At 37.6% G+C, this 12,984-nt stretch overlaps 1 protein-coding gene across 3 annotated transcripts; it reads right to left on the bottom strand.

Annotated features, from left to right (window-relative positions):
• Window positions 1–180: 180 nt before the first annotated feature.
• On the bottom strand, window positions 181–7,031 carry LOC112276528 (uncharacterized). Of its 3 annotated transcripts, none has more exons than XM_024507919.3 (8): window positions 5,473–7,031; window positions 4,171–5,301; window positions 3,326–3,733; window positions 2,868–3,000; window positions 2,494–2,573; window positions 2,136–2,202; window positions 1,885–1,980; window positions 181–1,716 (listed from the first exon to the last, which is right to left on the bottom strand). In XM_024507919.3, exons 1-8 carry the CDS (start codon window positions 5,511–5,513, stop codon window positions 424–426), a joined length of 3,249 nt encoding a protein of 1,082 aa, XP_024363687.1. In that variant the 5' UTR covers window positions 5,514–7,031; the 3' UTR covers window positions 181–423. The 3 variants fall into 3 exon arrangements, with proteins under 3 accessions (XP_024363687.1, XP_024363691.1, XP_024363686.1); XM_024507923.3 differs by having other exon boundaries at window positions 4,171–5,257; window positions 5,783–7,031; XM_024507918.3 differs by having other exon boundaries at window positions 4,171–7,031.
• Window positions 7,032–12,984: the final 5,953 nt, after the last annotated feature.

Here is a 12,984-nt window from a genome sequence, read left to right as displayed (position 1 = left end):
AAATGAAAGTGTTGTTCAGAGAACAGTAAGAATATGAATGGTTACAATTTACAACTAGTTACCTCAATAAAGAATGCAATCCGTTCGCTGAACATCATTGGGTTCCGGTACAGTGATACAACCTAAATTAGTAAAGAGAGAACGAAAATAGAAAATTAACAAATGCATGCAGTAATGACATTTGGATCAAACACCCAAAAGACTAGGAGGATCCTAATCATAAAAGGTGTAAATTAGATGCCCGAACAGATTGACATGTGCAACAAAGAAGGAAACTCTCCTACGTGCCTATGATTAATGAGCATCTCAAAATGTTTGAGCATACATGTCACCGTAAAGCTGACTGCAAGTTGAAGATTCCTCAAACCTGAATAACATCACTGGTTCTCACACGTATGAAACTCAAACTCGTATCACGATCAGTCAGATGGACTTCTGTTTCTTCAAAGCAGGATTGCTATTGCACATACCAGGAGACACTGACAGCGACAACGAAAGAGAGAGTGTTGGGTCTGTTTGCCCAGCAGGTAACGAGCAATGTCCCGAATTTGTGGCGGTGCTCATGTTGTCCTTGTCACTCGGTACAATTCCTTTCGTCATAAGAGGAAGTGTGGGCAATGACCGCTGAGGAGTTTCAATGTTATTAATCTCAGGCTTTTGGTTCAGCAAATTCCAAGTCGATTGTTTCGTGGGACACACAGAAGTCGATTTTTGCACATTTGTCTGCTGGGGTTGATCAGCGGGAGAACGACCCTCAGATGCTGGAGAAGCGCTGAAGTCTACACCGGTGCTCACTGTATGTCTCCTTGGTAAAAACTTGCTGTTTGATTGCTGCGAACTTTGACTAATGATTGAGTTACGAGGCGAATTGGTGGCATTGGCAGTGTTGCGAGGTCCCTGCATTTCCAGCTTGGCTACTTCTAGAGGCGCCATGCACCCAAACATTCCTGCCATTGTCGCTGCGACTTGACACTCAGCTATGGACCTAGCTGAATAATTGGGTTGCTTTACAGAGGTCATGTGTGGAGAAAATGGTACTCCAGAAACCGAACGCGGTGAACTATAGCCAGCGCCATCTTCAACTCGGGGTTCCGTATTCTCTAGTCTGCTCATTGGAGGCACGTTGCCCGGAAACTGACTGGAACTCAACATGCTGGGCCATATGAAACTACCTGGTGGGCGGCAGATTCTGAATCCGGTCGGCTGACTTTTAAATATGGGTTTGAAATTCTGGGTATTGAAAACCTGAACCCGTCTCTGCTTGTTTTCCCCCGCCAGAGGAGGTGCACACTCTTGAGTAGCCATGGAGCTCCCCGTTGGATTCTTTACTTCATCGACTTGAGTATTGGCTGGCTGACCAGGTTGGTTCACAAGTTTGTAGTTTGAGAGGGCTCGTGAAAGTCCCTCTGTGTATGGTGCAGAAATTTCCTTTGAGTTGCCGTCATTGTTACTGCTGATTGCACACTCCAAAGTTGTGCACTGTCTCATAGAAACATCCAACTTAGGGATAACGTGGAAGTCGTGTAGTACCAGCTCTGAGGTTCCCGGACATTGAGGTTCATCTGACGGCCCATGTGTTACACAGGTATCTTCACCCGTTGAGAGCATCAAGGGCATAGACTTTGCAGGTGTACTCCGATCAAATGGATATCTTAAGGGTGTGGCCTTTATGGGTGGTACAATCCCCAGCATGCTCATGATGCAGCTAACATCCGCCTGCAGTTCAATCCACCAGCAACATGATGGCTGCTGAATGAAAAGATTGGACAATGCAGAAATGCATAAGATGTGGACTGATACTATTGGCATTCATGACACTGATAAAACAAGTAGCATCTCCTGTATTTCACGGGTGACCAAAATCAGGAACTACACAGCAGATACCTGCATTACAGCCACAGTCTTGCGAACATCTTGAAGCTGTCCTTCAAGGTCAAGTTGGTTGCCACCTGAAAGAATTTCCTCCTGTGGTTTTTGGCTCTGTCGACAGGTAAAAGCAAAGATTCAACTAGTATCGGCATACTGTCACATCACTACAAATTATGCGCAGCTCCAGGTTACTTTAGACGATCACAGACTGTTAGTATGTCAAGGTCGAAAAAGAAAAATTGGTGTACGATTGTACTTTAACCTACCTCATGCATCTGAAGCACTTCACTCTCAAGTTTTTGGAATCGCTCCAAGGTGATGCATAGGTTAGCGCTGCCATTACAAAATGAAACAAAACCATGCAGTAAATTAGGAGTTGACAAATGGTATAGGGAAGATCAATTTACAATGAAGAATTATGTTTCGGGCAATCAGACTTAAACTCCATCAGGGTTTGCCACACGAATCCAGGAAGAGTAAACGAAGTCCTAAGCCCAGCGTTCCTCAAATTCATTTAAAATTTACTACTTCTGGTGGAAGCACACGAATCTTATATTAGCTCAGGTATAACAGTTGGAATCTTTGCTACAGTCGTCAATACCTAGTGACCATGATATAGCTTACCCTGATTTGCGCTCCTCGTGAAATTGCTGCTGCATATTGGTCAATTCGGTTTTAAACTGTGTCATGTCCTTTCTAATGTCCTGTCAAAAATTAAGTGACGCTATTGTCATTTCAACAAAGCTTGTATTCGTAAACATTCCACTAGTCTGATCTACAATTCTTGAGCATGTCCTTCCTTTAAGACTGTAAGGTGAGAACACCATATTGGAAATTGCTGCAAAATTCAAGCTCCACGAAATAGATGTAATAGACCATTTCTGCCGTCAATTTACGCTGCACCCGTGGTGAAATTTGTTACTACGGGTAAAGAACTGGACCTCCATGTGAAGTAAATTAAATATTTAATTTACCGATACCAGTATGAACAAGCTCACCTTAATTATATCATCTTCAGCTTCAGTTCTGAAAGGCAAACCTTCCGACCCTTTTTCGTGAAATACACTTGAGCAGGTCAGTGCACCCCTCTGGTTAGATACTTTGATGCTTCCACATAGAACTTTCATTTCACTGGAACAAGCATTTACTAAATTCGTCAGTGCTCAAGGTCAGATACATCAGGACTGCAGTATTAATGTTGATTCTTGATGATTTGAGAGGCGATTTTAAAAAATCCACAATTAATATCTGAAAGAACTGAGAAAATAGAGCAGCTTAAAAAAATACTCAACAATGAGCCACAAAAATGCAGACTGCAGCTCACAATTGCAGAAATTCACCAATAACATAAAAACTCAGAACATCATTGTCTCACATTTTGATCGTAGGCAATTCAATCAAGTAAATATTTTGAAAACTCAAGTCATAACCTGTCGGGAACAAAATATTCCAGTACCTCTTCAATTTCTCTACCGTCTCTTTCAGGTTCTTCATCTCAGCAGCTTCGGATGAAGTCATACCGTGATTTATTTGCCAATTCCTGCCCGACAGCTTGTCGCCAGGTTTCCATCCCGGTGGGGGTATCCATGACGGATCTTCAACTCCAGCTGCTTTTCTCAATTCCATCAAGCTTGGATGCTCTAACCAGTATTCCATTGCACCCTCAGAGTTGTGTCTCCGACGAAACCGTTCACCTGTACTTACTACTGTATCTGTCATGTGTTTCAGTAGGTGGTCAAGTAATCCAGTGTCGCCAATATGTTTTCTGGCTTCCTCGCGCAGAGCAGGCCTCAGAATAGGTCTTCCTGGTACAGCTTTTCGTGCATGCATGATATCAATAAGCTTCAGCTGCGCTGACTTATATCTGCACATTGGCATGGTTGAAGCAAATCCTCAGTTACTTACCAGATGTCACGAAAAGTCCTTGCCAAGATTACACTATGAAGCGCCTCAAAGACCATCTCAAGCTATACGAATTCAATTTCTTGTGGCGAATTACTGGTTTGCTCAAAGTTCGAAATGCATCGCGAATTCTAGTAACAAAGAAGCAGTTGCTCTTTAGAAGACGTCCTAATCTTACGCTGCTTAAAATCGCAGAAATATATTATTCGTGTGTGGAATCGTTGCAATTTTTACCGCATTACTGTCTTCTGTAATATGAGCTCGAGGATACAGGGCATGCTCTCAAACGCACTCTAATTTATGAGGTTGTTGCACAAAAGTGTACACATCTAGGGGCGAACAATTAGATAGTTTAACAAGCACAGAAGATTGACTTGCTTGTTTGATCGGACTACGAACCTCTCACTAGACCACCGGCCCTGCATGTCTTTAGGCAACTTAAGAATATTTCCTGAAACTGTCCGGGTGGACGAAGGTATTTTGTTCTGCTTCTGATCTCTCGAAATATGAGTAGTCGAAGACGATAAAACCAGCGTAGAATCCATCACTGCTTGATCTCCTGATGACCTCAGCTGTCTGTATAGCTCTGAAGAGGCTGGATATTTCGGAGAGGACTGGTTCCATTTCTTCCCAGGACTGAATGAGTTCTGGGGCCGACTGTCCTGATATTTGTCGAGTTTCTGATTGGGAGTGCCGTGAGCCGAAGTAACAGACACAGCCTTCTCCTCATCCGAAAACTGACGTATCAAACCAGTGCACAAGCCAAGGTCGCATGAGTCCACGCTTCTCCTGGTCTCGTAAGTCACCTTCTTCTTGATTCCCCAGCGAATTGGTTGTTCTGATGCTTGCCTAGAATCTGCTGGAAATGGCTCACAAGAAGTGACATCTGGTGATTGACCATACGTGTCCGCATTTCGCCCGCATGTCAGCTGCGTCAAAAGCTCAGCCGCAGTTATAACTGTAGCTAATGCGGAGTCATTTGGGGCATTACCATCAGCATCCTCTTCCGAAGTCAGACCGCTCTGACGCAGATTCATCCCGTCTGAGGAATTGCTAGTGCTTCTCCAAGGTACGACATCCAGATTTCGAGGATCGGAGGGTTCTCCATTTTCGAAACTGTTACATAGATCCCTCGTGACCTGCTCCTCCTTGTTCATGCCACCTTCTAGGAGGCCATTGATTTTCCTCTTCTTGCGAGCAGTTTCGCTTGCCGCGCAAAAATCCAGGTCTACTGAAGCACCAAGAGCAACTGTAGCCACGTCGTAGAGTGCAGTGGCGCAATTTGGACCTGGATCTGGCGGTGTCAGCCAGTATCTCTTCTTCGGATGCGGTACCTGTTGCGTACGGTTGTCTGTCCCGGAACTTGACCCTGTCAACAATCTTCTTGAGCTTCTTGGACTCATTGCAAGGTTCTTATTCAGCTCTAGTCTTCTCGCGAACAGCGCTTCCACCAAGTCTAGGTGCAACGTATATCTCTTGCGGTTTCCTTGAATTAAACACGCCCCAGCCATAACATTGTAAGCGTGCAATCTGCACTTCACAACTCTGAAAGACACATTAGGACAGACTTCCAGTCGATCACTCTGATTCATAAACACTACAAATACCAGAGACTAGCTAGCATGAGAACTTCTCAACACCTGACAGAAGAAAACCGCATTTCGGTAATAAAATCAACAAGCCGAAGTTATCTTGACACACCTCAAGGAAGTCATGATTGCATTGTGAACCAGCATTTTCATTACAAATTAGAGACATAGATAAACGTTAGTTTATGAAAATCACGGAGGGCACGACAAGGAGGTGTGTTTAGTCTCTAAAACTTAGATGATGATAAATTAAGCGCGAAACATCAACTGCCGGAAAGCTCTCACGATCCTCTCTACTATCTGTCACTGAAATCTTGTTTCCTTGTACCACAAAACTCACTGCAGGATCAATCTGTGGAGAGATAGAAGAAAGAACTCCTGAGCATATTGCGATAAGCCACCGGTGAAGAGGAGTATCATACGATAAGTCCTCAGAACTGTTGTTGGCTGGGATCCAACCTCGGGCTCCAGCACTCGCAGGGACGACGTCGACGGCAGGGATAGAGGACAGTCCTAAAACATTCCAGTCCCTGAATGGAGTACTTTTCTACACTCGCTTTGAGGTGGAGCTCATATAATCTCAACTTGAATATTTGATTCCTTGTAGGTTTTCCAGAACTGTTTTGCCTGGAATGATACCTCATCTCTAAAAGCTCAGTTTAAAGCTCCAACAATGTTTATGAGAACATATTCTCGGTTCTTTTCCATCTTAAGCATGAAATGTTCAAAAATTTATGAATTCATCCAGAATAAAAATAAATTCTCTTTTTTCAAATTTATCTACCTATATTGTTCATGTGAACAACTCATGACATATTATTTTCTATTTTATATTTAAGTAAATCTGAGATTTTAAATGGATATGAGTCAAAAGATATTTCCTTTTGGAACAATAAGTTTTAATTTTATTAAATTTAATTTCAACAAAATATAGGGAAAAACAAAAATATTAGTATCACTTTTGTGATTGGGTGGAAAACATAATTCCAATACTTTTTTGAAGCTTTCATATGATAGGCTACAAGGCTATGACCCATCCATCACCTTAAATTAGTTTTTTTTTTTTAAATCCTGATATTGTTGTGTTATATAATTATTTTAAACGTGAGAAAACGGACGTTAACAGAAGAACAAAAAATTCAAAAATTCAAAAATAAAAATTTTAATACTCTAAGTAAAATGTGTGATCACATAGTTCTAGTTTGAATGTTTTATAAATCTAAGCTTAATGTAATATTCTAGTTTCAATCGTGGGAATCATTTTGCACAGATGTATATTAACTGCAGAGAAATGCAAGCATACAAATATCTTTAAGTTTCAATACACAGAGAGAAGCATGAGCCAGAGAGTTTTAGGGTGTGTCCTTGCTGTTCCATGGTGGGAGGGCTTTTCTGTGTGACCATATCAGTTATAATATGGGAAGGCAACTGTGGCAGCAGTTGACATACTCTTGACCATGACACGTGCTTTAATTCCTCTTCCCACAAATGGATGGGCGGATGAATGTATGAGTTTAGTGCGCGTGGACGGATGGATGGATGGATGTGCGAAGCCATTGCTCACCCTTGATCACACCACAACCAGCTTTTACATGCTCTCAGGTTTTGTGAACCTTGCTGTGTTGGAATGCAAATCTCACCAAACTCTTTAAATTCAAAGCCAGCTAGATCTAATATATATCTCTAATGTGACCACACCATTTGACATTTAATTATATTGGAAGGCTCCTAGCTTTGAACTTTGTGTGTCAGTGGATCTGTGTATATATTTGTGTTATTTCAATTTTAGATATTTCAAGAATTTATGGAATAAAAAATCATCATGCATTTCGTATGATATGCTTAACTTTTTTATAATGTTATAAAAATAATAAATTATAAATATATATATATATATATATATATATGAGTTAAAAGTTCTGAGAGACTAAAGTTGGAGATGGTAAAATGAAACTTTATTTAGAATTGCATTCTGTAAATCATAAGTTTATTATAGATGTTTTGAAACTTGGTATTAAAAAAGAATTTTATTTTTTGTAACAGGTTCATAAATATTTGTGTAGCATAATCATCTAATATTATTTGTTGAAGAACGTTATAGTTGTGCCTTTGACCTTTTTTATCTTATTTTTTCATTCATAGGTCACATGGACGTGTGTATTGTCTTTTTCAAAAAAAACAATATCTGCAATTATTATTTAAAACAAATGACAAACTTATGCACAAAGGTAAACTCAAGTTATTTTAAAGTTCTTTAAAACTATGTGTGGACTCAAAATAATCTTCAAGTGGGTTGTTGAAGAGGATTAATGAGAGTTTTATTATCCACATTGTGAAAAAAGTATAAGAAAATAAAAAAATAGAATTAAGTAACACAGATCCTAATGACTATGTACTTAAGAAAATTAATAAGTCCTGTAATGTTAAATTCAATATTATAAATTTTGGGAGTTCTAAAAGCCACACCCCACATTACCATCTCATGATCAATTTTATCCATTTTTGTCTCTGTCCATTTCCATCTTGTTCCTTGTTCCATGCCCCCTCTCCCTCATACTCAACCCATGTGCCTTGTTTCTTATCCAAGTCGCTTGCTCCTTCTCCCCCAAAATTAATCATCACTTGGTATGAGGAGTGTGGCTTTAACAACATTGGGATGTCGCTTGATCAACTCCCTTAATTTTAACTAAAATGTATTTATTTAAATAAATATATAAACTTAGACTATTTTTTATAAATTTATTACAAACTAAACTAAAAATATTTAAACAAAGGATTATAATAATCCTTTTTCAATTTTAAATTAGTAAGTTAATTTTTTGTGATAATAATAAAAAAAATAAAAAAAAATAAAAAAAACATATTGTCTACCAAATGATTCAAAAAAATGTATTTTAATACTATAAAACAGCTTATTTAATTTTCTTGCGATGTTTTTTTTATTGAAAATATAAAAGAATATCTAAATTTTTTAAATGATACAATTAAAAAAAAAATCTACAAACATTTGTATTGAATGCAAGTAAAGGTTTATTTTGTAAAGTAGATATTGCAGTTTCTTTTATACATGTGCTAAGAGTTGTTGTTCAAAAACAATAAATTGTGTCTAATCGTGTGGTTTTAGCATTGCTAAGAGTTTTATACATGTGCTAAGAGTTGTTGCTACAAAAACATTAAATTTTATTATTTAATTATAATTATACTTTCAAAAATTAAATGTTTTATTTGAATGCCTTTCATAATATATATGTTTTATTCAAAATCTTTAGTTTTTATACAAAAATAATTATACACAAGATTGGCTTATTTTAAAAATTTAGGTTTTTTCTAGTTTAGAATTTTTTTTCTTTCTTGTAAGAATAGATAATTAGGCTAAACAACAAGAAGTTGGTGTCTATGCCTTGAGGCAAATTAAAAAAGCAATCATTTACAAACCGTAGATTTTAAAAGAACATATTAATTGTAGGTAGTATAATATTAATAAAAAATCATAAAAATATTAAATATATTTTATATTTTATATGTATGACTAAGATTGATATCATGGCATTATATTCAAGATTGATATCATGGCATTATAGAAAAAATAATTCTAAAGACTTGAAGAAAAAAATGAGATGAAATATACTTTTTATCTTATATAGCACAAACAGTACTGTCTTTTAGAATTTTTATATTGAATTCATCTCTAGAGATAGTTTTTAAAAATTAAACACGTTTAAATATTCTTAAAATAATCATTAGAAAATCAAGAAATTAAATTTAAAAATATCTCTTGTAATTACTACAATGCAAATATAAGTTGGTATATTTAAATTTAATGTAAAATAATGATTTGGTCTATTTCATGGTCTCTTCTTACTTTACAGTATGTTAGTGGTTATACACCTTAAAACCTATTATAAACCCTATTAAAATCAAGCACTAAATGGAAAGATATCTCAGAATTAAATTCTTGCAAAACTTAAACAGAATTATTGTATAGCTTCTTAATTTTATGTATTTTTTAAAAATGAAAGTAACTAAGCAAAACATTTGTAACATTTAAAAAGACACAAACTGAACATTTCTATGGTGATTTATTTGTATGACAAAAAAAAAAGATACAGTTTTGCATTGATTTTGTGAACTAACTTAGAAAGTACATCCAACTCCTTTTATTTGGTTTTTCCCTTACCATAACAATTCTCATCACAACTAAAAACATTCTATTTAATTCATATCAATTTTATTTTTATTTTGAATCTGACTTCTAAACCCTTCCTAGTTTTTTTTCAGCTTTATTTTTTTCCCATAGTTCTTATGTGCTAAAAAGAATTCACATATATTTACATATTTAATATATTACCAATATTTTTTTTAAATATCATAATTTTTCTTACCATATATATATATATATATATATATATATATATTGGCGCCTTTAATAAAAATACATATAATGAATTCAAATTTATTAAAAATGTCATCACAGGTTAACAAAATAATTATCTGTTACTTGACTTACTAACTTACTAAAAACATTCTATGCATAAAATTATTCTGTAAAAAATAAAATTGTGATTTTGTTTATAAGTTTTCTTTTAATGTTTGGTAAATAAAAAAACTCAGAAATAAACAAATACATTCTGTAATGCTTAATCAATTATTTTTTATATAAATTTCATATATAATATCTTTAAATAAATAAATTTGTAATAATAATTATCATTTGATTTGAAAAGATAAATTCATACCAAGTAAAGTTCTTTAGTTTAAACTTTCATCAATGGTTGAAAACAGCTGACATTTATATATATATATATATATATATATATACACACACACACACACATACATATATATTTCAAAAGTTGATAATGGTTACATGAAATTGATACTCTTCTTATTATGATTAAGATGTATTTATTTAAGTAATAAGTATATTAATTATGTACTATTAGTTTCTTGTCAAGGCTATGTGTTGTGTCATATTATAACTGTGCATACATAAGCATATGTACAGCTTCATTCTTTATGTATACATGCAAAGACTTTTTATTTTTATTTTTTAAAATTCTTTCCCTCTCAAATTATATTGTTCTAATATTTTTTAAGATTGTGGAATGTAATGGCTCGAGTGTGAGGCCTAGAGAAAGCATGGTTCTTCCACTTCATAAGTCAAGCCAAGTCTTAGAGGTATATAAAGTAAGAGTAAAAATTGTAAAGTGGCCTAAGTAATTGCCACCAAAGTACCCAAAATTTGGGAAGATGTTGGAAACAAGTGAATAAGGCAAACATGAGTGAATGTAAGATGATGGGTAAAGAAAAAGAGCACACTTATTTAAAATGTAGTATCACCAATACTAATTAAGCTTGGAGTGACCCAGATGGGAATTTGTTGTTGTTGGTCAAAGCCATCACACTTTTGGCACTTTATGGGCTAACATTGTGGGTTTTGGTTGGACCCCCACACACCCACATCCTACTACTTTTTCAAACCAAGTGCATTTTGTAGTACTCCATGTGTGGATGAACGTTTGAGGTTTTTGACAGATGTCGTTCATCCAAATGGGTGTCATGAAGAAACTCTAGGTGATGGAATAAGAGGAGCAGGGAGCTTGGGCACCACAAGGGTCACCATCTGGGCTGCATGAGATGAAGCATCATCACTACTACTCTTCTGTGTCAGGGTCCCCATCAACACCTCCTGCAGGATGCATGAAGTCCCTGGTAGTTGTGGACGAAAGGCCCAGAAATGGATGAATTACATCCAAATCTCCCTTGGTTGAAGCAGGTGATAAAGAAGCCAGCAGCATGAAGACAGCACCATGGGACATCATCACCAAGAGCCCTCCAGACCTGATGATGATGATGATGATGATGTCACATGCAACTCCCCCCCCCCCCCAAAAAAAAAACTCCAAAAGCCTAATGCTCCCGATGAAATTGTAATTGTCCAAAATGTTTGTAGAATCAAAGAGTTGAGACCCTCCTCCTCACCCCTCCTTTCAAAAACTCATCAGCAGTTACTGTGATTGATCAAGTTCAATGTTCAAAACCCAATACATCAGATTTTGTGTGCCTCCTCTTCATAAACCAAGATTCAATAAATAATATATATATATATATATATATGATGAACTTAAGGCACACATTACACATTGTCATATGTCATGTGAGGAAGGGGGGGTTGTTTAATTGCATCACAAATGGGGTTGGGGTGGGTTGGGAAGGGAAAGGGGGATAGGAGTGGCTTAAGGAACCATGATGGTGATGGGATTGCCAAATGATTCCTTGATAAGGGAGGGCTGTGCAGATGGAGTTGTGAGCCAATGCTGTCCACATCCAAGCCATTCCCATCATCCATGTCCTTGGTAGGTTAATCATTATGCAAGAATGAGTTTGAGCTCCCCCCCTTGACCCCGTAGGATCCTTTGCCCTAGAGTGAGAGAGAGGAAGGGTCCTAGTGGGGGAAGGGGATTCATGTATTATGGTTAGCCCTAAACACCACTTGTGGACTACCTTGGCATCACTAAACAAACTCACTTTATATAACACTATACATACATACATACATAGTTATGTTTAGAGATGTTCACACATTCTTTGAAGGGGGAGGAGGAGGGGAGAAAAACCAAAGCCATGGAGTTGAGTCACATCTGCTTGAGGACTGTACCCAGTTGCAGAGGGAGATTGATGGCTGTCGAGCTCCATGCAGAGATGTCGATTCGGGCCTCTGACACCTACACAGGCTTTTGACGAGTCGGCCGAAGATTCCTTCCTCCGTATGAAGGACTCTGTTCACTGTGGATGTGTCGGTGAGGTGAAACACCAGTTTCCCCAAGCACGATTTCACCGTTGCGCTCCTGTCCATTTACTGCACGAGAGTGTGTTTGTCGACAACCGTGATGAGCCCGGCGTTCTACTCCGGGATGGTTCGGAATCAACCTTGCAAACAGTGATAAAAGATTGTGAATTTGAAGGAATGAATTTGCAGTGTCTCCAACAGTGCATGATTCTGGTTGTCGGACCCTTCTACTTCCGGCTGTAAGGACGCTTACTTTCAAAACTGCTCAGTTATTCTGCTTTGCATGAGTGGAGGTTAACGTAGTCGGCGGGAGGAACTCGTGCGACGATTGTGTGTAAGACATAACTGGTCTGGAGAGTGCAGAAGAGGCTTGAGTCCACCTATAAAACCTGCGGATATTGTAGATGCTTCATCCAAGGAACGCACAACAAAATTTTCCAAATTACCACTCCAGCAACCGAGCCACAGCCGTGGACTTGTTCGACATCTGATCATCAGCCCTCTCCATCATCGGCTTTTCGATCAAAAAATTTGAAAGCGATGTCCTCATCCGTGGCGTGATGCCAAAGTTCGCAGCTTGTCTTATCAAGAGCTCACTCGGAATTCCAAGTAAGATAATGCATTTTGACTAGACTCAAACTCCCTCAGAAACCCCCTCTTCACACATCCTTACCACATTCTAAAATCCTCTCAGGTTCTATTGAATGTACACACAAAAGCTCCACAGTATGAACCGAACAACTCACACTCCACAATTTCCTTGATATAAGCATCCACAGAATTAGAGGCGCTCTGACAAGTTTGGAAAATAAACGTATTCAGTCGATGAGTAGA

The sequence above is a fragment of the Physcomitrium patens genome, chromosome 24 (assembly GCF_059467195.1).
Source record: "Physcomitrium patens ecotype Gransden chromosome 24, ASM5946719v1, whole genome shotgun sequence".
Lineage (NCBI taxonomy): Eukaryota > Viridiplantae > Streptophyta > Bryopsida > Funariales > Funariaceae > Physcomitrium > Physcomitrium patens.
Note: the sequence above shows the minus strand (reverse complement) of the source record. Positions and strands in the feature narration are given on the sequence as shown.